Raw genomic sequence first — 25,038 nt, 5'->3', positions numbered from 1 at the left:
ACCTAAAGATAACAACGAGTTAATGATTGAGAAGCAGTTCTTCTTCTACAGGTAACAACTCTTTCAGTAGTTTAGTGGGTAAAGGATATAATAAATCATGTTATTGGTTTATTTTCAGTGATAAGTTTATTTATCTCTTCCTATCCTATAGTTGTAAAGCACTGCAGTTTATCTTTGGGTGTGATGGATGAAACTGAAGTGTTAGATGATGTAGAATCTACATTTGTTATTATATTTCTGATGTTATCTATTTTATCAGTGAAGGAATTTGTACTCCGTCATTACCATTAAACGGTGATGGAATATTTGTATTATGTATATATATATATATATATATATATATATATATATATATATATATATATATATATATATATATATATATTCATGTTCAATCCATGGTAAGCATGGTTAGCTTTTAATAGTACAATGATTAATTATCATAACGTGTGCCCTACTTTACCTGCTGTTGACTTTATGCAGTACAGTTTTCAACTAAAACATTTTTCAGAATGATACATACATTTTTGGTAGTTAATTATTAATGCCCTTTATGTTTAAATGCTTCTTGATATTAAAGTGCAACTGATTATGAAATTTTATTATCTAATTGTTACCTGGGGTCCCACTTCTGCTAAACATAACATAACATAACATAACATAACATAACATAACATAACATAACATAACATAACATAATATAATATAATATAATATAATATAAATTTTGCTGAATATATACTTATTTTCTAGGTCTGAATCCATGCTGGAATTAGTGATTTTTATTTCTACTTTTTAAAACTGAATTTTACTCGTCTTTCATTTCTAGCAGCACATCTCCTCTGATGGCCTCCTTCTTACAACAGTTAAGACTACTTCTCTGGAAAAATGGCCTCAGCGTCATCCGGCAGCCCGTGAGTAAACCTGCACACCTGTACATTTAAACAACAACAACAACAAAAACCTGATGTCCAGAGTCAAATCATAATGTTAGCATTCATTCTGTGGAGCTCTGGGTTCAGGTTTTGTGCTTAGATGTAACCATAAAGACAGCACAAAATATATTTTCATATTGAATGTTAAAATGTAAAAGAAAAGACTGTACAGTGCACACCAAGCTGATTTGCTGTAATAAAAATAAATTAACCCTCCTGGTCATTATTTCTAAACTCTTTATCTTTGCTTTATAATTGGATAAGCTGTGCTTTATCCCTTTAATATTCTCTGTGTCCTTAAAACCTTATTCAGTTACTCTCATTTTAAGTTATTCTATACATACAGTATGCATATCCTATGATATGTTTAGATGATTGTACATAAGTACAGACAGTAATATCTAAAAAAGGTGAGCTATATATGTAAGCATAGTAGTAATCCTTAATAGTCCAGTTATTGGTTTTGATTTTATTTTATTCTGAGATTAATAACCATGAACAATATAGCCAACAGTAAAATCTGACTGCATATTTGTTTGTTGATTTTTTCAGACCTGGTCGGTGGCTCTCCTTGTCTGGCCACTTGTGATATTTATTATCTTGGCGGTCACCCGTTCACAGTTTCCACCAAAACTCAAAGACACATGTACGTACACATCATCCTTTATTTAGACTGCAAAAGGAAGCCATCTGTCTAAGTTTGTTGTGATCTCAGTGGCGTGACAGTGACTGAAGGCATTCTCAGTTGGTTAGAGATGGTGTAAGGTCATGTTTAGGGTTCTGTGCTTCTGACAAAAGAGTTGCGGGTTCAGTCCTGAGAAGGTCTGAGTCAGAAGCTGTGGAGTTAATGAGTTCACAATCCTGCATTATTACAATTATGCCCTTGAGCAAAACACTTATTCTCAGGTTATCCCATAAGGACTGTCATCGCACTTGTCTGCAAAGAATAGTTACAAAGCTGGTTTGATTCATAGCTTAATGGAAATATGTAGCTTATATGTATTTTACTTCATTTTCCTTGCTTTATTAATCTTAAGTAGGCTGATGTCATCTCTTGAGAACATTTGATGTTAACCACCATGTCGTACTTGGGAATGTTCTAGACTAGTGTTTTATTTCTACAGTACATAATGGATGGCCAACTGCTAATCTCCCAATCTCCATTATTCGTGTTAAATGTTTAATTATTAGTATGCCTCCAGGTTTCTTTAAATATGATTTGGGATTAACTGGTTTAAAGATGTATTCTGTGCATTTATGTAATCTTTCTTTTTAAATGGGTCATATGATGCAATTTCAAGTTTTCTTTTCTATTTGGAGTGTTACAAGCTGATTGTGCTTAGATAAGATCCCTGAAGTCTGAAGACTGAAGTCTCAAAATAAAAGAGATATTCTTTATCAAAGTTAAGAAATTGAAACACCCCTCTAAAACGGCTCATTCAAACACGCCCCCCACATATCTATATTACTACGTGGAAATATTGGTGTAATGCCACCGAAATGTTCACGACAAATTGGTGCTTGTGAATCAGCTACTGTAAGTATGTTTTGTTATCAGTTTAAGTATTTGCTGCTGAATGTTCAAATACAGAGTTTTGCACATCGTGTGTGTGTGTGTGAGAGAGAGAGAGAGAGAGAGAGAGAGAGAAAGAGAGAGAGAGAGAGACAGTGGAGTCAGCTGTTAACTGTCCGTGGCTTATGTGCTGTAAACACATATGAGCTTCATCACTGTCGGTCACGTAACTCTGTTCCCCTTTGGGCTTGAACTGATGGTAATACTATTGACATTATTAACTGTCTTTACATTTATTTTGAAAGAAGAATCTTGCAATTATGGAATTGAGCATTACATTTCAGATGAGTGCTTATGGTTTTCAGCCAATAACAATGCACTGGGTCAGCCGGCCAATAAGAGCAGATTGCGCTTGTCAGAAGTAGGGACTTGAAAATGACGCATTTGAGAGAGACAATAATGTACAGTATTTGAAAAATAATGTGTTTTTTTTACATTAAAGCATGTCAACATATTCTGTTACACCAAATACACCAAATAATGATCTTTAAAAAAGCATCATATGACCCCCTTAAGCTGGAGGACCTTTGGGAGTTTTCTGTTATTTCATATTTTTCTCTTGAGGATTGGGTTGTTAAGCCTGGTCTAGCTCCCTTATGCCTTGTACTATTCTGTACAGGCAGACTCACTGTTAGTCTAATTGTATCTCCATCCATAGAAACTCAAAACTCATTTGATAATGTGAAAAAACAAGTGCTAAAGCTTCCCAGCTAACAAGGAGCATTCTCAGAACTTTGTCTTAATATGTAGTTGCTGTGTTCAAATCATTTGTACTGCGTACTTATCACACCCTAGGTAGGATTCGATTATGTCATGTTTATTTGATATCTTTCTCTATGGTTTTGGGTTATTCAGACATTGTTTGCTGGACAAACATTGCATAAGGTCAATAATTGTACAGTATGAAACCTTTTAAGTGGTCACTCTCAGTCTATACTAATGTTTCTTTTGACTCCTTTTGTGTTTGTTTCTATGAAAGTCCTATACCATAAAACCAGACAGGAAAATCAAACTCCGGGGAGAGGATACCAACCCAAGTTGAGAAAACATGATTGAGATCTTTATAGTTTTTTTTCCCCCAGAAAGCAATGTGATTAAGTGGAGAACAGACATTTTTCTGGTCTGATTCTAAGATTTTTCTCTTGAGAAAAAGTATCTACAGTCTTAATACTTCCTTTCGTGGAGAACAAACAGTGCCACAAAGTCTGCTCAGGTTTGCCAAGAGACCATAGTCTGCAATTAGATATCTACATATAGACAAGTTGACTAAATAAACTTTTAGCAAATGCATATGCATGTAAATGTGGAGTCTTTTTTCCCTAGAAAACAGAGCAAAGTAGAGATAACTCATTTTGCTCACATGGTTATATACATTGTATTGAAAAGCAAAGGCAAATCATAATTTGGATATGTTCTGTCTGATGTCCCATTTCAGTAGAACATGTCAACACAATAACTGTGGTCAATAATCCATGCTCAGGCCATCATAAAAGTAGATGAGTTCATTTCACCAATTGAACAGATTTGGATAAATTTAGCATTACATCACTTGCTCACCAATAGATCCTCTGCAGTGAATGGGTGCCGTCAGAATGAGAGTCCAGACAGCTGATAAGAACATTATCATATACTACAAGAAATCCACACAACTCCTGCCTATAAATGTTATATATTAGATGTTTTGTTTCCAGTCAAGACTTGGAGAAACTTGTTCATGCCTTTATCACCAGCAGGGTGGACTATTGTAATGGGCTCCTCACCGGCCTTCCCAAAAAGACCATTAGACAGCTGCAGCTCATCCAGAAAACTGCTGCCAGGATTCTGACTAGAACCAGAAAATCTGAGCATATCACACCAGTCCGAAGGTCCTTACACTGGCTTCCAGTTATATTTAGGATTGATTTTAAAGTGCTTTTACTCGTGAATAAATCACTCATTGACCTAAAGTAGGACCGAAATATATTGCAGATATGCTCACTGAATATAAGCCTAACAGATAACTCAGATCATTAGGATCGAGTCAGTTAGAAATACCAAGGGTTCACACAAAACAAGGGGAGTCCTCCTTTAGTTACTGGAATCAGCTTCCAGAAGAGATCAGATGTGCTAAAACACTAGTCACATTTAAATCTACAACTAAAATTAAAATCATTTTTCTATTTTTAACTGTTTCAAATTCATTTTACATAAGTCCATTTTTCATTTCCAAAGTTTTAAAATTGCTTGTTTTCATTTTTGTTTTATTATTTCTTCATGACTATTTTACTTTATTTTATGTTAAGCACTTTGAATTAGCATTGTGTACGAAATGTGCTATATAAATAAACTTGCCTTGCCTTCCCTTGCTTCCAGGTAAAATGGTTTATCTATAATATTGCTGTCTACAGTGGAAAAGTCATTTTGTTTGAATCAGGAAAGAAAAGTTCAAAGATCAAGCACTGTATGAAGCAATATTAAGGATTATAGTTGCATATTTTGGCCAGAAGTGAGTGACAGCTTGAAGTAAAATGATTCGATGGATCTGTTTGCACAAAAACTCTACATTTTACTTCACAAAATGTTAACTGATGGACTGGAGTCGTGTGAATTACTTGGGGGTTATTGTGATGTTTTTATCACCTGTTTAGATTCTCATTCACTGAAGAGCATGTGGTGAAATGATACATTTCCCCAAGTCTCAAATTCATGCGCGCATCTTACATTCTACATAATTTTCCCATTAAATTTTTTTTTTAACCCTATCCCTCTCAGCAACAAAAGTTCAACTCTATGGTGTTTCTTTCAGGCTATGTGGCACCTAGAAATCTTCCGAGCGCTGGGTTCTTTCCTTTCCTGCAGACACTCATGTGTAGCACCGACAGTATATGCACCAGCAAATCCTACCTAACAGAAGGACAGTCCAAATCGTACTGGAACACAGCTCGTCGCCACCGCAGGGATGCTGAATCTCACAGGTAATGCACGTGCAAAATAACACATTTCCAGAAATATTATCTTAACCTTTCAGTTGTTTCACGTTGAACCAGATTCTCAGAAAACCTGAGGTGTGGACTTTTTTTTAATTTTGATTTCAGTATTATGATGAACTTCAGATGTGAACTTTAATGGTGATACATTTATGAGCCAGCGCCCTAAAGCCATGCTCTGTAGATGTCTGATAAAGATGTCTCAGTTCAAAATGACAATGCACACACCCGTAGGTTGATGCGTCACAATGAGATGATAATAGACCTCATGGCAAAACACTGCACGTCCTGTGACATCGCTGTCCCCTTTGCCTTAGTCAGTATTCATAAAGCTAAGAACTCTCTTATTTGATTTGTTGATCAGCTTTTGGCTGCTGTATAGAGAAATGTTGACTAAACCTGTTTGTTCAACGGTTCTTTTATTGCTGTGTGTCATCTCCAGGTTGAGTCAACAATAAAACCTTCTGTAGTCAAAACCTTTGCTGGGTCATTGTTGCTGAAGAATGTTGGGTGAAATGGAAATGCTATTTTCCTTTAAAACAAAAAGACACACTGTAATTATAACTACTTAAAAAGTGCAACTTCTTAAAAAGTATATTTTTGATTGTGAAGTGCATGATTATAAGTACAAGTTTCTAAAGCACTGTGGTATAGTTCCATATCTAACATTGTTTGAAAGTAGATAATTAAGATAATGTTCTTTCAATTGATCTCTGTTATGATCTATCCATCATCGCTCAAAATTTGTAAGGCAGTTTCTTTCTTGTGAAACACAAAGGGAGAAAGAAAATGTCAAAACCATTCAGTACATTCAGTCCACTTTCTTTCAGATAAGAACATTCATTTGAGACATCTAAGATGTAAATGAACAAAGTAAAAAAAAAAAAAAAAAAAGAGTATTTATATTTAAGAATTAACGATTATTGCTTAAAATTTTCAGTGGAATTGCTCTATAAAATAAAGTAAAACAAAATAAAATAGATAAAAGTCTATAACTGTAAAAGAGTAAATATTAGATTAAAAGTTTGTTAATTAAGTTGAAGAAAGTTTGAAAAAATATAGAAGAGGCTTTAAGACACTATTTTGCTTTAATATACACCACAAAAGATTTTGAGTTTTTTTAAAAAAAATACGTATATATCAAAATAAGGGGGTGGCAGAGACTCCCATCACAGCATTCCTTCTTTTCTACTTTCTTTTATTAATTCAATTTCTTTGTGCACTCTGAACAAACTCGCTACCAGCTCATAATGTGTAGGAGGGTTTAAATTCACAGGACTTGTTTGTGTAATCCTTTACCTAGTTAACGTTAAATAATGCTTTATCTTTCACTGTGACGTGTGCTTTTAAATAATTTGTCTATCGTGTTTCTTTTTTGTGTAGGCTTATGCAAAGACGTCAGCATTTACATAACAATACATGTCTATGTTATAAACTTGTTAAATATGTTATAAACATATACAGTCATGGCCAAAAATATCGGCACCCTTGGTAAATATGATCAAAAAAAGGCTGTGAAAATGTATCTGCATTAATCCTTTTGATCTTTTATTTTAAAAAATTCACAAAAATCTAACATTTCATTGCATAATGAGAATTTAAAATGGGGGAAAGTATCACCATAATATATATATTTTTTTCACTAATACACACTGGCCACAATTAACAGCACCCTTTTATTCAATACTTTTTGAAACCATTTGCCAGTTTAACGGCTCTAAATGTTCTCCCATAATGCCTGATGAGGTTAGAGAACACCTGACAAGAGATCAGAGACCATTCCTTCATCCAGAATCACTCCAGACCCTTTAGATTCCCATTTCCATGTTGGTGCTTCTTCTCTTCAGTTTTCCACACTCCTTGTCTATAGGGTTCAGGTCAGAGGTCTGGAATAGCTATTCTTGCATTGTTTTTAAGGTTTGTGTTTGGATTATTGTATGGTTGGAAGATCCAAACATGACCCATTATAAGATTTCTAACAGAGTCAGTCACTTACTGATTTTTTATCTGTTGGTATTTGATAGAAACCATGATGCCATGTATCTAAACAAGATGTCCAGGACCTCCAGCAGAAATATAGGCGCACAACATCAAAAATACTGCAGTATATTTCATTGTACACATGGGGTACTTTTTACTCATGTTTTCACCAAACCCATATTGATTGTTTGCTGCTAAAAAACAAATTTTTTTAGTTTCATCTGACCATGGAAGCCAGTCTTGTTTGAAGTTCCAGTTATGTCTGATAACTGAATATGCTTGTTTTTGGATGAGCAAGGATATTTCTTTCTTGAACCCCCCCCAAACACATGATGTGGTCATGTAGGTGCCGTTTGACAATTTTTTTTTTAAGGTTTCCTGATCCAGAGACTCAACTATTTTCTGCAGTTCTCCAGCTATGGTCCTTGGAGAGTCTTTGGCCACTTAAACTCTTTACCGTGCATTTGAACGATATAAGCACACGTTATTTTTTTTTATAAAAGATCAAAAGGATTAACAACACAGATTAATTTTCACAACCGCCTTGATTAAATTTACCCAGGCTGCCGATATTTTTGGCCATAACTGTGCAAAAGTTTAGTTATAGTTTAATGTGAGTTAATTATTGTTCTTGTACTGTATTATATACCCATGCTTCTCTTTATATTTCAGTCTATCAGCACTATTCCATGACCTACCTCCACTGGCCCATCTACAGAAGGGAGGACTGATTCACTCAATCCTTAAAAGGGATACATCAAATCCAGAGCTCCTAGGGCTGTGGGATAGGATGCTCAGTATGTACATTTTTGTCTGTATTTTAATGCAGAACTACTTGGTGCTAAATAACTGATAATGTGTCAGTGTTTTTAACTGTGTTTTTTTTTTAAGATTCCAGCTTTCAAAACATACCCAATGTGACAGTCATGCCAACGTTTAACAACACTGTTGTTGATCAGGTCAGTGATGAATCTTTTCAGTTTGAATTTTTTTTTTTTTTTATATACATATATACATAATATATACGCAGAAATTGTTATTGTTGTTGTTGTAATATTAATAGTAATCAATGTGTATTTTGTGTACTGGTCCATTATGATTTCAATGGTTATGCTTCAATTTAGTGTCCTTTTGACAGTGTAATTGTACATTTCAGTAGTGAGTAATATTAATAAACTACATGTACTTACTATATGGTTAAGGTGAGAATTAGGTTTGTCTTGGGGTTACTTGCATGTAATTATGCATTGTTATTATAATATTAGGTAAATGTAACAAGGACACATTGAATTAAAGTGCTACCATTTCACTGTATACTTTATCATGCAATGTGGATAATTAAATAGTTCACTTAAAATTAATTTGTTGTTTATTTTTACTCACCTGTATGTTGCTCCAAACCTGTATGGATTTTTTATCTCCTGTTGAACACAAAAGAAGATATTCTAAAGAATGTTGAAACCAAACATTTACTGGTAGCCATTGACTTCCACAGTATTTGTTTCCATACTAAGTAATTCAATGGCTTCCGGAAACTTCCAGTTTGGTTACCAACATTCTTTAAAATATCAGCATTCTTCAAAGTCCAGTTGCTTACATCACTGATTTTACTTGTCTTTTTTGTAGACAATGGAGTCCGTTTGGGAATCTGTGAGCATCTTGAAAAAATCCTTATGCAGCTTCTCCATGACTGCCATCAACACATCAGACAGTACCCAGCATCTCTTTACACAAGGCTTAATAAACTTCTGTAGCTCCAACGACACTGTTCTGGAAGCATCCTTGGTCACCCTGAACCAGGTGGGGTGTCAGACCTCCTCCACTTCAGTCTAGTCACATGATGCCCACATATGCCCAATAAAAGAGTCATTCAATGAACCATTAGACATCACTTTAATGTTCATCTGTTTACTTGTGTGGATCGCCAGGTGCTGACTGAAATGCTGCTCAATAACCCGACAGAAGTATTGGGATCAATTGGAGGGACTGTGGTGGTCTTAGATATGCTTCAACAGGAGACGTCAGTGTGGGACTTCCTACTTGGCTTGCCTGATCTCTTCCTAAAGCCGTCAGATGAAGAGATATTAAACGCTGGAGCAGAGGAATTGGAAGATCTTAAAAGGTCAGTGTTTATCTCACAATTGCTCGCATGTACAATTCAAATGTTTGGGATCATACTTTTTTTTTTTATTAATGCTTTTATTCAGATAGGATGCATTAAAATGATCAAAAGTGTAAAGTAAAGACATTTATAGTGCTACAAATGATTTTTATTTTTAATATATGCTGTTCTCTTTCTATCCATCAAATAATCCAAAAATAAGTATGTTGTATATTTTTTGGTTCTGGGAATTCTATACCTATATTAGTATGTGGTTGCCCAGCTTAAATTTAGTGTTTATCCACAACACTACACATTCTAATTATGTGTGACTTGCATGTTTGTGTTTGTTGACTGGTTTCAAAGAATCTTAACCTCTCTTATTTGCATTCAGTGCCTTGACATTTATCCAGAGGAATTTCCCTCAGACCAACATCTCTACTGCTGCCACAAACCCAGTCATCACAAAAGGCATTGGTTTTCTCAACTACATGAGTGCTTGGAAAGGGAGAGGTATGTTGAAGACGACAAGCTAGACATCTTTTGTGAGCTGCATGGCATTTGTAGCAACCTATTTAAAGCACTGCCATTTCCTTTATTACAAGACAATGCCTATTAATTCAAGCTGAAAGTAGTTTCACACGCACACACACACACATATATATATTGTACTGGCACTCACAGGCTGCTTAGGGATGCACATGTCTCATTTTAAAGAAATTATGGGCTTGGAAAGTTTCAGCCAGGGCAACAGGTTATCTGATGACCCTCATGTTGTTCCAAACCTGTATTTATTCCAGAACTGGTTTGAAGAATACAGAAGAATCTATACCCATTTGAATAAAAGCTTACAGTTACTGCCATGTTTAAAAAAGGACAGAAAAATCACCTTTAAAGTATCAAAAAAGGGGTTCATTTTAGTTTGTCATATGGACATGTTGAATTTAGTGTATGAGAGTTTTTAATATGTTTTCTTTAGAGAAGGATAAACAGGCAAGGTTGTTATACAGAACATGTAAGGTTACCTCAGGTTGCTGGCTGCCAGGTTGCTTACTATCTTAGGGGAGATGTTGATTATAAGGGGATTTAGAGACCAATGAGTCTATTGTCAAAACCAGTCTGGAATACGTGTTCTATGTGTACCACACCCTGTTTTAACAACGGTGAGCAGTCTACTTGGCAAAGTGAAAAATTATCATCACATGACTATTACAGTCTGTTCTCATAAAAGAAAGCTAAGGGTATTTTATCATATAAGCACTATTGGGAAGCAGGGGAAGTGTTCCAGAAACAGCATTTCTCATGCTACTGACACAGATATGACACATTTTAGAATTAACTTACACTCAGGTATTCTGAGCATGTTCCCCAAAATGTAGATTCACATGCATCTTTCAAGTGTTTTAGAATGCTGTCTGCCTCAAGAGCTCTCATATGTTGGTCAAAAGTGCAGTAACATCTTTCTTGTTTTAAACAGGTGTGTATGTCAAACTGAGTGATGTTGTTACCCCAAGCAACATTCCTCTACTTAGCTCCGACATAAGAGACCTTATCAACCAAATCCAGATTCCTCTTGATAAGGTAGGCTTTTCATGGTTGCTTAGCACTGGTTCTTTGTTCAGAAAAGGAGTGTTTATCCAACTATGTGCAAAGCCAAAGGCTCCATAGACAATGCGAAAATAAATTCCTTTGAAACACTTTTTCACACTTTAACTTGTGTTAACTTACAAAATGGCATTCATTGACAAAATGAGAGCTTGATTAGCAATGATGCACAAAAAAAAAATACCATTTACAAAAGATATATTGCAACATTTTTACACATGGAGATTGACATATGATGCTCTAATGTTGCATACATAGGCTAGGTTTTGGGAGAACCAGCTCAACTGTTTTATATTGTTTAAAGGAGATAACTGTTTTTATAATAATTCACACATATTTTGATCTTCTCAGATTCAAGTGCTGTTCAACGAGGCAGACTTTCGTACCTTTTTGTGTGACCAAAACATCACCGGATCCTATTGTTGGAGTTGGGAAGTGGGCAAGATATTTGAAGCGATAAATACGTGGAAAGTTGTTGAACAGGTACATTTATTAAATATAGATATTTACTAATACGGTTTTTCTATTTTAAGAAATAAGCCTTATTAAATGACACTTTTTCCTTGGACTTTACTAACCTGTGTTGTAGTGGAGAGGCTGAAAAACACTCATTTGCAGTTCCTCTTCCCTACCTGCTATCTTGTGGGAAAACACACAAACATCAGTTGCACTTGTTACCCAGGAAACCAGCTCAGTCTAAACACAAAACAACACGCTTACAGCCCTGAGACTGATTGCATAAAAAGCATGTATATGCAGCAGTCCTCAGGGAACACCAATTAGATATTCCCCTCACCACAGAGGGAACTCCACAACAATATCCAATCACCATGATTTTAAATTCAAAAGTTATGCAGCATATGACAAATACCATGCAGATTAATTAGTAGGACTGTCACGGTGACAATTAAAATTACATTTAAATGTGACACTGGAGGACAAAACCAGTCTGAATATGAAGATATTTTGTAAATTTCCTACTGTTAATGTATCAAAACGTAATTTTTGAGTAGTAATATGCGTTGCTAAGAATTCATTTTAATTCATAAAATAATTTTCTCAGTATTTGGATTTTAGTAGTAGTATCTCGGCCAAAAATCTTCAGATCCTACCAAAACATACATCACTGGAAAGTGATTTATTCACCTTTCAGATTATGTCTAAATCACCATTTTGAAAAAATTACACTTAGCCCCAATCCCAATTCTATTTTATACCCCTTCCCCTAAGGACTGGGACACCACTACTATGCCATCACACGTCATCATTTGTCGTCTAGCTCTTACAATACACACATATACTTGTGTGCTCTAATGAGCCTTTAATTATCATTACCTTTGATTATCATAACATTTCTTTGAGTAACTTGACCATTAATATGAACTCACAATTGAATGTAACATAAAACAAATGATTACGTTTCATTAAAATATTTATTTATGCCAAAAAAGCTTAAATTTGTGTGTCTCTTTGTTCGCTGTAGCAGCCATGTTCCCGTGATCATTTATACCCCTTCGTTTGAAGTGTGGTCCCAAAAATCTCTTTTTGAAGGGCTATCATTTAAATTATGCATGCTGTTACTAAATACATCTGTACTAATATCATCTTCATGCCTCATCCCTACAGGTGCTGTTGAAATGGAGTCAGACCTCTGCCTCAGCAGACTTGGCCTTCTCTCAGGAGGTGTTCAGTAGCTTGCTGGGCTTAGTCTCTCCATCGAGCCTGGATGCTGTTCTCAAACGCACTAGGTCCCAGCGCAGCAGTGATGCTCAGCCGCAGAGCCTGGGGGAACAATTGTATGTCAACCCTGACTACTTTGCATGTGTTTAGATGGAATTAGATAGCAGTAAATGTTAAACTGATCTGTTTTTCTGTAACAAATACAGTTATCCTTTTGAATCAGTATTTCACATCAAGGGGTTGACCCATATTTATTGTATTTTATGGGTTGTATTTTCTCTTACCTCTCATAGTTTTTGTTGCTAGTTTTTGAGAAAGAGTGCATGTCACACACCCTATCTGTGGTGGCGTGGCATCTGCAAATTCTAGTTTGTTTATGCTATGTGACAGATGAATTTGTGCTTGAATACCAGTTTGCTTCTAGGAGGAAGTTTAATTTTTTTTTACTTTAAGGTTTGCAGTCAAACTATACAGATGCTTTCTGTACAGATGTTTTTACCTACATTGACATTGTGCAACTGCTTGTAACTGCTGGTTTAACAAGTGAATAAGTATTAGTATTAGTCCACTACTTTTTTTTATGAATATGGATTTTATATAACAAACAGAAACAGGTTCTTGTACATCTCTTTTTTAATTTTGACATCTGAATGAGGAAAACAAGTCTGTTTTTAAAGGTCTGGAACCGAATGTCCAACCTATTCACTTTTTTCCCCATACAGAGTCTTCGGATTAAGCAATACAGCATTTGATTTTCTACAAGGCATGCCTGGCTGGGAATACATTCAGACTTTCATGATGGCTGGCCATTCATCCATGCAGGTGGCGAGAGCGGCAATGGAAGTACAGATACGTATGTATCAACGTGTTGAGAATTATGCAATGCAAATAACTTCAAATGCTTGACACACTGATTGACTAAATTATCATTATGTTTTTCACAGCATTCATTGACATGGTCCTGAGGGATGCCAAGTATGTCCAGGAGGTCTTCCTTTCTCTAATGCAGAATGAGACCTTTGCTAAGGCCTGGGCTGACCATGCCATGGACTCTATTGTGCAAACCGTGGCTAATGTAGGTCAAAAAAGTCTAAGTGTGTGTTTCTTGTAGTTTTCATTAGTCTTCGTTTGTCATATTGGGTGTCCTTTAATATTTTCAAACAGGTTCTAGAGGGTCACACTAGCTGCAAAAACATTTCTGCTCCCTGGGCTTGGATGTCAACATACAGCTCTATAGACCTTGAGTTGTGGGGCACTCTAGTTTGTGATGGAAATGACACACGTCTTGAGGAAATGCTGTTAAAATCACTTTCGCCAGTAACTGAGAAGGTAAGGAGATGTATTTAGAAGTGATGGCCAGAACATTTTCTAACTTTGTTTTTATTGGACAAAAAAATGGAAATTAACCATTATATTACTGACTAAACTAAATGTGTTTTCATAGGTCCAGCAGATGGTTGGTGCTGTGCATGGAACTGAAATGTACAATGTCACACCCTCAATACTTATGGCAGAGTGGCACAGCCTGTACAAAACCTACCTGCAGTATGTCACTGCCCTCCAGAGCTTGCAAACTGTGGTTAATGAGAACTATTTTGCGGGGAACATTTCAGTCGGATTGTCCCAGATTCTTTTGACCAGGTCAGAAACCAAGTAATTGTCAATAACTACTATGCGACTAGGATGTTACTTGTTTATAATTGTATCAAATGCTGAACCACACTAAAGCAGTCCCTGTAGAAACAGAGCACTGCCTAGCTAAGTACCTTTATCACTTATTAAATGCATTTTATATATTTATTTGCATTTAAATTTTTGGGTGAAACAGGGCTACCGGTACATTTGAGAACATGGGTTCTCTGCTTGAGAACAGCTATCTGTGGCCCTCCATGGAACCATATTTCCATATGGCTTATTGGATTTTGACCTACCAACCCAATGCCACTGCATCACCAAACTGTAAGTGTAAAAAAATGATGAATATTGGATAAATTGGATCAGTTTGTTTCTTAATATAAGATTATGTTTTGCAGTTGTATGTTTTTATATCGTTATTAATTTTATACCAATGAGATTTTTATAACATTTTAAAATCATTTTTAAGACAATTTTTATTGTTTTTTTTGTACATTTATTTTCATAAATACATTTAATTTATTTTTATTCATTTAATTATGTTCTAATAGTGAACTTAAAATGACAGTATAACATTTAATGTTTTAAATATAATATTAGTATAATTGTTAATGATACCTATAGCATTAAAAAAATTGAACAGGTTAAACCTTATTGTAAAGTAATGCCAATATATTGATATTAAATATGTGTAAATTTGACAATGTATAGCAAAGTGTTATCATTTCCAATCAATCTGTTAGTTCATAGCAGAATCACTGATGATATTGCTTGATCAGTTTTTTATTTATTTCAGCCATACTATAAATAATATACAGTGAATTGTGCACACTTTTTTTGCAGGCACACTTCTTCCATCTGCCTTCACCTGTCAGACCGGCTTTACCTGGGAAACAGCTGTTCCACTGATTCATTCTTTGTTCTCTGAAGTGTCAAGAGAACCAGACAGTCTGTTAAGGTAGTTACTATTTACTGCAAATAATTTATTGATACCAAAGTAATTTTATATTCAACTTATGTACAACTATGTGCTTACTTGATATTCAAAATGTATCAGATTACATAAAAGTAAAATTGGTGATACAATATAGATTATTTTGTTATATTCAATGACTTTCAATTACACCTTTTCATTTGATTTTAGACCTCTCCAGGGGACAGTAGCTCTCCTCCAAAACAGTTACATGCAACTTTTACAGAAAGTCATTGCCAATGGCCTACCAGGTCAGCTCCTTGTTGGTGACTTGAGACTTAGAGACTTGTTGCTGAACCTCATTAATACAGTTGATAAAGAAATTCAGCTCCTCACCAACATTCAGTCCACACAACAGTTTGATACTCAGCTCTCGCTCACTCTGTTAAATGACATCATGGAAGCTTTTGGACTGGGGAAGATAGAGAACCTGTTGTCAGGAGGTTCCCAAACATCGAGCATGCACCCAGTCATCATGGGCGTCCTTCAGGTCTTGAACAATGGGTCCATCCAGATGCTAAATGTAGAGGATAGTTTTGCAGTTCTTCAAGCTATTTTGAGCCAACTTGGAGCCATCTTGCCTCCAGCACAACAGTATCAGTTTGAAGCAGTGCTAAATAAGACTTATGCCCTCATTCGAGATCTGGAGATGTGTTCAGCTTTTGGCCAGGACTGTGTTGCTGATGTCCAGAATGCCTGCGATAATCTTGGAGCAATCCTTGCATTTGAAAATAATATGACGATCCCAATCACACCTCTGGGTAACATGACTCTCCCTGTTGTGCTTGATGTTCTCACTCTGCTCCTGCCATGGAACATGTCCCAGCCATCAGAAGCCTCAATGGAAATTTTAAGAAAGATTCAGTATCTTCTTGAGCAGGCTTATGCATCTCCCCTGAACATCAGTCAAGTTTTACAAGTCTCCAATCTCACCAATTTGGAATTAGAACAAGTCAATTCAGTAATTCATTCTAATTGGTCAGCATCCTTACTTAAGACTCTGAATATGGTCTTTCAAATCCCACAATGCATGAACACTCAAACTACACAGTCTCCCCAAAAGCCTCCTGCTAATGGACAAGCCGAATGTATCTTTCAGCTAATCCAGACTGCTTCTGGTTTACTTGGAGTAATACCTGTGGCAGATAATGTTCAAATGACTCTTAATAATTGGCTTAACATAATTTCAATAGAGTATCAGAAACTAAATAACATATCCATTTCTGGATCTGACCCACTTGCACTAACAGAAGAGGTGCTGATTACAACACTGTCAGCCATTAGACAAAACCTTCAGGGTCTTGATGTGGAGAACATCACTGATATTACCAATGAGCTCAACATTCTGGAAGACCTCTTGAAAAATGTATTCAGAGAACAATACCCATACCACACCATTAACTCGACATTGATGGTGCAGAGACAGTATGCACAGATGGTGTATGGAGAAATCACACTGTGGTATTTAAACAAGCTTGGAAATGCCACCAGTGGCAGTATGTTTGCTGAGATTCTCCATCAACTGAAACGCATAACTGAAATGCAGGTGGCACTCAACAATGCAGCAGCAGATATGGTGACGCTAGCAATGAATCAGATCCAGAGCTTGAGTCATATGAGGTTTCCTCTGGAAGGCGAGGATCTTGTACAAGTTGCCAATACAACCATGACCATGCTGCAGGATGAGCTGGCACTGATTAAAGGAACTCTTGAGATCCAGCAGGCGTTCTATGATTCTCTAGGCTCCCCAATGAACAACAGTATCCCTGCTGAAATTGAAGCTCAGATCATGACCTACCTCAACTTGACAAGGGAGTGGATCACTAACCCAAATGTGATGACAGCACTTGCTAGAATTTTCCAGTGGGAAATTAGCTCTGTAGATATTACAACACCTGGGAAGGATCTTGAGCAGCTCCTCCAAGCCTTGACTCCCCTACTCCATCTTGAAGATAAAGAGTCCCTTGTTTTTCTTGACCAGTTCTCTCAGGCAGTAAACTACGCTCTACAGGTGGCTAGCACTGATGGTGGTGTCCGAAGTGAAAACTTCACAGAAGCCATCATCGGTGCTGTGAGAGTGATTCTGAAGAGTATATCAAATGAAACTGGAGCTCTACCTCAGGATGTGATTAACAATGTTCTTGATGCTTTTAATGGCTCACTTCAGCTGATCCTGAACCCTAATATGAGCTATGCCCAAGCTAACACCCTAATACAGGAGACTATCCAGATGGTAGAGGGAGCGATTCATACCCTTTTACCAGCAGAGGCAGCTGAGGTGTTGGTTCCCATTAAAAACATCATTTTATCCTATCTGAATAACATCTCCCAGCCAGCTGGATTTGATCTTTGGAATGAACTGTAAGTGTAGAGACTATATATTTGCATATTGTTATTTCGCTCTGTTTAATTGTTGCTTTCCAATAAAATTTTAATATATGTATTATACTGTATCTATATTTGGAAGAGAGATTATGTTATTTTCTCTAATTTCAGCATTGCAAATGTGATGACAGAGCTTCAGAATTCCATGCCATCAAACAACACAGCTCAGCCCATCATATCAATGATAATCAAGCTCACAGAAAACCTTCTGAGCTCAAATGAAGGCAATTTGACCAAGGACTGGATCATTAACCAACAACTGACAATGGCACTTGCTGTAATCTTCCAGGGGAATGCTAGCTCTGTAGATCTTGCTGCAGCTGGGGTGAATCTTGACCAACTTTTGCAAGCCATGGACCCTCTACTCTCCCCTGAAGACAAAGCCTTCCTCGATGTTGCTGAACAGGTGTCTCAGAGACTAACCTACGCTCTACAGGTGTCTAGCACTGATGGTGGTCTTCAAAGCGAAAACTTCACAGAAGCCATCATTAGTACTGTCAGAGTAGTTCTGAAGAGTATATCAAATGAAACTGGAGCTCTACCTCAGGATGTGATTAACAATGTTCTTGATGCTTTTAATGGCTCACTTCAGCTGATCCTGAACCCTAATATGAGCTATGCCCAAGCTAACACCCTAATACAGGAGACTATCCAGATGATAGAGGAAGCGATTCATACCCTTTTACCAGCAGAGGCAGCTGAGGTGTTGGTTCCCATTAAAAACAGCATTTTATCCTATCTGAATAACATCTACCAGCCAGCTGGATTTGATCTTTGGAATGAACTGTAAGTGTAGATACTATTTATTTGTTGCTTATTGTTCTTTCTCTCTGTTTCAATCACATTTTCTAATGTGACTGGTTTGTGTGTCTAAATATATATAGGACTGCATGTATATTTGTAGGAATAACTACAGATGTACTGATGTTCTTTTCCTTTTTTTTTTAGCATTATAAATGTGACGACAGAGCTTCAGAATTCCCTACCATCAAACAACACAGCTCAGCCCATCATATCAATGATAATCAAGCTCACAGAAAACCTTCTGAGCTCAAATGAAGGCAACTTGACCAAGGACTGGATCATTAACCAACAACTGACAATAGTTCTGAATGCAGTCTTCCAGGGGAATGCTAGCTCTGTAGATCTTGCTGCAGCTGGGGTGAATCTTGACCAACTCTTTCAAGCCATAGACCCTCTACTCTCCCCTGAAGACAAAGCCTTCCTCACTGTTGCTGAACAGGTGTCTCAGAGACTAACCTACGCTCTACAGGTGTCTAGCACTGATGGTGGTCTCCAAAGCGAAAACTTCACAGAAGCCATCATTAGTACTGTCAGAGTAGTTCTGGAGAGTATTTTAAATGAAACTGGAGCTCTACCTCAGGATGTGATTAACAATGTTCTTGGTGCTTTTAATGGTTCACTTCAGCTGATCCTGAACCCTAATATGAGCTATGCCCAAGCTAACACCCTAACACAGGATACTATCCAGATGGTAGAGGAAGCGATTCATACCCTTTTACCAGCAGAGGCAGCTGAGGTGTTGGTTCCCATTAAAAACAGCATTTTATCCTATCTGAATAACATCTCCCAGCCAGCTGGATTTGATCTTTGGAATGAACTGTAAGTGTAGATACTATTTATTTGCATATTGATCTTTTTCTCTGTTTAATTGTTGCTTTCCAATAAAATTTTAATATATGTATTGTATGTATATTTGTAAGAGAGATTATGTTTTTTTCTCTAATTTCAGCATTGCAAATGTGATGACAGAGCTTCAGAATTCCCTGCCATCAAACAACACAGCTCAGCCCATCATATCAATGATAATCAAGCTCACAGAAAACCTTCTGAGCTCAAATGAAGGCAATTTGACCAAGGACTGGATCATTAACCAACAACTGACAATGGCACTTGCTGTAATCTTCCAGGGGAATGCTAGCTCTGTAGATCTTGCTGCAGCTGGGGTGAATCTTGACCAACTTTTGCAAGCCATGGACCCTCTACTCTCCCCTGAAGACAAAGCCTTCCTCGATGTTGCTGAACAGGTGTCTCAGAGACTAACCTACGCTCTACAGGTGTCTAGCACTGATGGTGGTCTTCAAAGCGAAAACTTCACAGAAGCCATCATTAGTACTGTCAGAGTAGTTCTGAAGAGTATATCAAATGAAACTGGAGCTCTACCTCAGGATGTGATTAACAATGTTCTTGATGCTTTTAATGGCTCACTTCAGCTGATCCTGAACCCCAACATGAGCTATGCCCAAGCTAACACCCTAACACAGGAGACTATCCAGATGGTAGAGGAAGCGATTCATACCCTTTTACCAGCAGAGGCAGCTGAGGTGTTGGTTCCCATTAAAAACAGCATTTTATCCTATCTGAATAACATCTACCAGCCAGCTGGATTTGATCTTTGGAATGAACTGTAAGTGTAGATACTATTTATTTGTTGCTTATTGTTCTTTCTCTCTGTTTCACTCACATTTTCTAATATGACTGGTTTGTATATAAATGGACTGCATGTATATTTGTAGGAATAACTACAGATGTAGTGATGTTCTTTTCCTTTTTTTTTAGCATTATAAATGTGACAACAGAGCTTCAGAATTCCCTACCATCAAACAACACAGCTCAGCCCATCATATCAATGATAATCAAGCTCACAGAAAACCTTCTGAGCTCAAATGAAGGCAACTTGACCAAGGACTGGATCATTAACCAACAACTGACAATGGCACTTGCTGTAATCTTCCAGGGGAATGCTAGCTCTGTAGATCTTGCTGCAGCTGGGGTGAATCTTGACCAACTCTTTCAAGCCATGGCCCCCCTACTCTCCCCTGAAGACAAAGCCTTCCTCGATGTTGCTGAACAGGTGTCTCAGAGACTAACCTACGCTCTACAGGTGTCTAGCACTGATGGTGGTCTTCAAAGCGAAAACTTCACAGAAGCCATCATTAGTACTGTCAGAGTAGTTCTGGAGAGTATTTTAAATGAAACTGGAGCTCTACCTCAGGATGTGATTAACAATGTTCTCGGTGCTTTTAATGGTTCACTTCAGCTGATCCTGAACCCCAATATGTACAACATGCAAGCTAACCATCTCACACAGGAGACTATACAGATGGTAGAGGGAGCTATTCATGGCCTCTTGCCAGCAGAGGTGGCTGAGGTGTTGGTTCCCATGAAAAACAGCATTTTAACATATTTGCAAACCATCTCCCAATCTGCAGGACCAGACAAATGGAATGAAGTGTAAGTATAGACTATATATTTTTGTATGCACACACCTATGTGTGTGTGTGTGTGTATAGTAAAGTGGAAAAACTATTTTTTCTAATAAAAAAAAGAATATTCTATCCAACAACAAGCAACAGCACAAATAAATACAATAGACTAAAGATGCAAAGAATAAACAGTGATTTTAAGTTTATTTATTTTTTTAGGCAGGTCTAGCATAAGTTTTTAGGTACAGGAATTGGATAAAGTAATCAAATGTAAAACAGCATTGCATATTGAACTATATACATTAAATATAATTCTTTATTAAAGTTATAAAAGCTTTTTAATTAAGAGCAGTGAGTGATTTGTTTGTTGTTGCCGTTCGATTAATATAAAGACTGTCACTTTAAGAGAATGCACTGATCTAGTAGGCCTGCATTCAGCCGGCTATGTCTGCTGTAGGATACTTACCAAAACGGGCATTTTGATGTAATTTTTGTGTGAATTTGTCCACACTAATTTAAACACAATACTTCAGAGAGAGTTTATATTGGTGCGTGTTTTGAAGCGCGGGTTTGTGCGCTTCGGATGAGCGTATGCACAAATCTTCTCACTGCTAGCTTGCATCCTTCGGCTCTTAAATGTTTCAACTGACAAAGCTTAAATTAGTTTAGTTTAAATACATATTAACGTGTGCTGTTCAGGTCTCATCTGTGAGCGTGCTATATCAGCACCCGGGTGATGACGGAATAAATGACTGCTCTCTTATTCCAGCATAAAGCATTCACATTGAACAAGAGTGAATGGTTTGTCCAGATTTTTTTTTTCTTATCGCTGTTGTTGTAATGTCTAGGAATCCAGAATGTGCATCCATCAACAGAAACATATAATAGTTGAACCCAGGTTGTTTTACGTGCTATTTATAGCAAATCATATTACAGATATTTTGTCAGATTTAAGTTGAACCGCGGTCCCAGCGCCTGCCCGAACTGTGTGGGGTGAACCGAACCGTGCCACCCATAGAGCCTAATGAAAATGCTAATTTTAAAAGAAAATTTCAAACTGCACTTAGAGGCTTATTACGTATACAGACAAGGACATCTATAAATATACAGCAGATAGTGAAAAACAAATAGATCTGTCCTTCCATTCATTTATCCATCTATCCATGCCTAGACTTTTAATAAAAAGTTATGGGTCGGCAATATATATATATATATATATATATATATATATATATATATATATATATATATATATATATATATATATATATATATAAATTAATACTTGTACTTACCCAGGATGCATTAAATTAATACAATTTACAGTAAAGTAATTTATAATATTACTTAGACTAAAGTAATTCATAATATTTATTTAGGAGTCTAAAATCTTTTGAATTTTCTATTCATGGTAAATGCTGACAAAATTGTATGAAATGCATAACTTTTTATAAAAAAATATTTAGCAGCACAGCAGTTTTCAATATTAATAATAGCAAGAAATGTTTTTGAGCACCAAATCTACATTTGATTTCTGAAGGATCATGTGACATGGAAAACTGGAACAACAGCTGCTGTATTCAGCTTTGGCAAAACATATTTCACAAATATATAAAAATACATTATATATATATATATATATGTCACAGTATTACTGTCTTAGCCTTTTAGATTAAATAAATGCAGCTTTGGTGAGACTTTGAAAAAAGGACCCAAATCTTTTGAATTTTAGTGTAAATGCAATAAATATATTTGTGTATGCACAGGTAATGACAGTTGGTGTTTCTTTTTCATTTTCAGCATTGTGAATGTGATGAGAGAGCTTCAGAATTCACTGCCATCAAACAACACAGCTCAGCCCATCATATCTGTGATACTCAAGGTCACGGAGTATGTTCTAAACTCAAATGAAGGCAAGTTCACTGTACAGTGATTGTTGGTAATCGAAATTCGTTATTTACTTATTTATATTTTATTCAATCAAGATGTCATAGATATATGTACTACATATTTTTCTTAGGATATACAAACATGTGGCACAACCTAGGCAACTTCAGTCTTGGCAGCCTAAATGAAATAACAGAACAGGTAAATTTATTTTATTTCTGGCCTGTTATTGATGGCTCCATTACAAACAACAAATCTCTTGACAAGGAAATGTTACCATATTATGATATGTGTTGACTTATTGTGCAAATAAATACAATTCACACAAACAAATATAAGTGTGCTATGTATATGTGTACTTAAAACATTCAAACATTGAACTTTTTTGTGATGCCACAGCTTGCAGTCTTTCTGGGCTCTGTGTCACCATTCAAGAATGAGTCCACCCAGACTGTCACAGAATCCATAGGCGTTCTGGTCCAGATCCTTTCCGGGAGTGCTGACCAGCTGACCTTTGACAAGTAAGCTTCATTTATATAGTCAAGGGAATCATTGAGAGTTCATGTGGCCATAAAACTTTGACAACTTTAAAAAGAACACTGATACAGTAATTGTTGGGCTGGTCTCTTTCTCACTCGGAAGATCTGACAAGCTTTTGTTCTTTTCACATTTTGATCTTTTTTTATCAGTAAAAAGCAACATATTACAAAAGCTGATCATTATGTGTGATAATTCTATAACCAAGCATTGGGGGGTGGGGTGGATTTTCTACACTTAAATGACTTTTAAATTAAAAAAGCGGTGGCAGAAATGTCAGAGGCAGTCGATTAGTCTGTCACCTCACGATTTCAGCACAAACGATTAGTAGGTGTGATGCTCCTTGCCAAAACTGAGTTGTTTAGTCTTTAAATGGGATTCCAATTAAATCAGCTGATTAAATTCTGTTACATTTTCAGGATGGAGAAGGTTCTTTAGAATCCCAGAGCATTAATATATTAAAAAGCACACATATATTTGCATTTTTGCATTTGGCAGAATGCCTTTTTCCAAAGCGACTTACAATGCATTTAAGCTATATATACATTTTAAATGCATGCATGCCCTGGGAATAAAACCATTGGGCATACATATTAAAAATAGATTTATTTCTTATTGTCTCTCAGTTTTGAATGTTAATAAGACTGTATTTGTTGAACAACAGGTTAGAGAAGATGTTGGCTGCTCTGTTTTCAACCTTCAAAGGTACTCCTATGTGGGATTCTTTGCCGTCTGTCGTGTCCACAATTCAACAAGCCGTTGTCAGCAGTGCTAACAACTTGCAGGCACAAACAGGTGAGAAAAGCAAAGATTACTGTTGCAATACAGCTGCAAAAGAATTGCAGTGTAGGACATTCATGTCTTTCAGATCTGAACTGTATGCATCTAATGCAAGTGCTTTCTTCTCCTCAGAGCTCCTCCACGGCCTCCAGCAGCCATTGTCCAACCTGTTGTCAGACATTTTTCATGTTATGAACACAAGTGGTTTCACTGCTCAGTCCTTTATTGGTGGATTGCCACAGGCCCTTGTGTCAACTGTAGAAGCTGCTTTGCAGGTTAGAACAACATTCCTATCTACTGATGTGTTGGACTGTTAAGATACTTATACGAACCTGTCTGAAACAATGTAAAGAATGCAGGGTTTTGCTTTATGTAATAGAGGAGTGGTGAGCTGGAATTTCTTTATAATCCCACCGAGCCTTGTTGAGAAATGATTGACCTTCCCATTTTTGACACATACCCAATCAATTGCAAAGTCATGTGGAAGATACAGTGTTCTCAAACACCTACAATGGGTTTGTTGTGGCTTCAGCTTAAAATAGAACTGAACTCCTCCTCAGTGACAGCAGAAGAAAGAGTGACATTATGAAGGCATGACAGTGTTTGTATGTTGTATGTAAGATCGGTTGTTTTACAGTGGTTCCCTTTAAGAGGGCATCCCGCTAGCCAAATGACTTGATTTTGATCTTGAATCCAAAATTTAATTGGCTGCCGAGTAATCTGATTGTTACTTGTTATGCTAACCAAAGAGTAACTGAAACCACGAAAATTTTG

General features: G+C 36.5%; 2 protein-coding genes across 2 annotated transcripts in view; both read left to right on the top strand.

Moving 5' to 3' along the window:
* The first annotated feature begins 833 nt into the window (after positions 1-833).
* Positions 834-22,993, top strand: LOC127964495 (uncharacterized). The gene is made up of 23 exons (XM_052564712.1): positions 834-914; positions 1,488-1,581; positions 5,294-5,462; positions 8,127-8,251; positions 8,346-8,413; positions 9,081-9,254; positions 9,383-9,576; positions 9,950-10,068; positions 11,033-11,136; positions 11,512-11,643; positions 12,787-12,956; positions 13,563-13,693; positions 13,785-13,915; positions 14,005-14,169; positions 14,285-14,481; positions 14,669-14,799; positions 15,319-15,433; positions 15,620-17,809; positions 17,945-18,619; positions 18,782-19,456; positions 19,587-20,261; positions 20,414-21,088; positions 22,861-22,993. The coding sequence occupies exons 1-23, from the start codon at positions 846-848 to the stop codon at positions 22,991-22,993; spliced, it is 7,311 nt and encodes a 2,436-aa protein (XP_052420672.1). The 5' UTR covers positions 834-845.
* Positions 22,994-23,084: 91 nt separating this feature from the next.
* Positions 23,085-25,038, top strand: part of LOC127965521 (glucosylceramide transporter ABCA12) — a 40,301-nt gene continuing 38,347 nt past the window's right edge. Inside the window, exons 1-4 of the mRNA XM_052566350.1 lie at positions 23,085-23,148; positions 23,347-23,468; positions 24,149-24,279; positions 24,397-24,539. Coding sequence (XP_052422310.1) covers positions 23,092-23,148; positions 23,347-23,468; positions 24,149-24,279; positions 24,397-24,539 — 453 coding nt within the window. The 5' untranslated portion in view covers positions 23,085-23,091. The remainder of the gene's footprint in view (positions 23,149-23,346; positions 23,469-24,148; positions 24,280-24,396; positions 24,540-25,038) is intronic.

This window comes from Carassius gibelio, chromosome B9 (genome assembly GCF_023724105.1).
Source record: "Carassius gibelio isolate Cgi1373 ecotype wild population from Czech Republic chromosome B9, carGib1.2-hapl.c, whole genome shotgun sequence".
NCBI lineage: Eukaryota > Metazoa > Chordata > Actinopteri > Cypriniformes > Cyprinidae > Carassius > Carassius gibelio.
Note: the sequence above shows the minus strand (reverse complement) of the source record. Positions and strands in the feature narration are given on the sequence as shown.

Coding starts and splice junctions, on each gene's coding strand:
- LOC127964495 (XM_052564712.1), top strand. CDS start 846: ATGGCCTCCTTCTTACAACAGTTAAGACTACTTCTCTGGAAAAATGGC. Junction 14,170..14,284: donor TTTCGCCAGTAACTGAGAAG/GTAAGGAGATGT, acceptor GTGTTTTCATAG/GTCCAGCAGATGGTTGGTGC. Junction 19,457..19,586: donor TTTGATCTTTGGAATGAACT/GTAAGTGTAGAT, acceptor CTCTAATTTCAG/CATTGCAAATGTGATGACAG.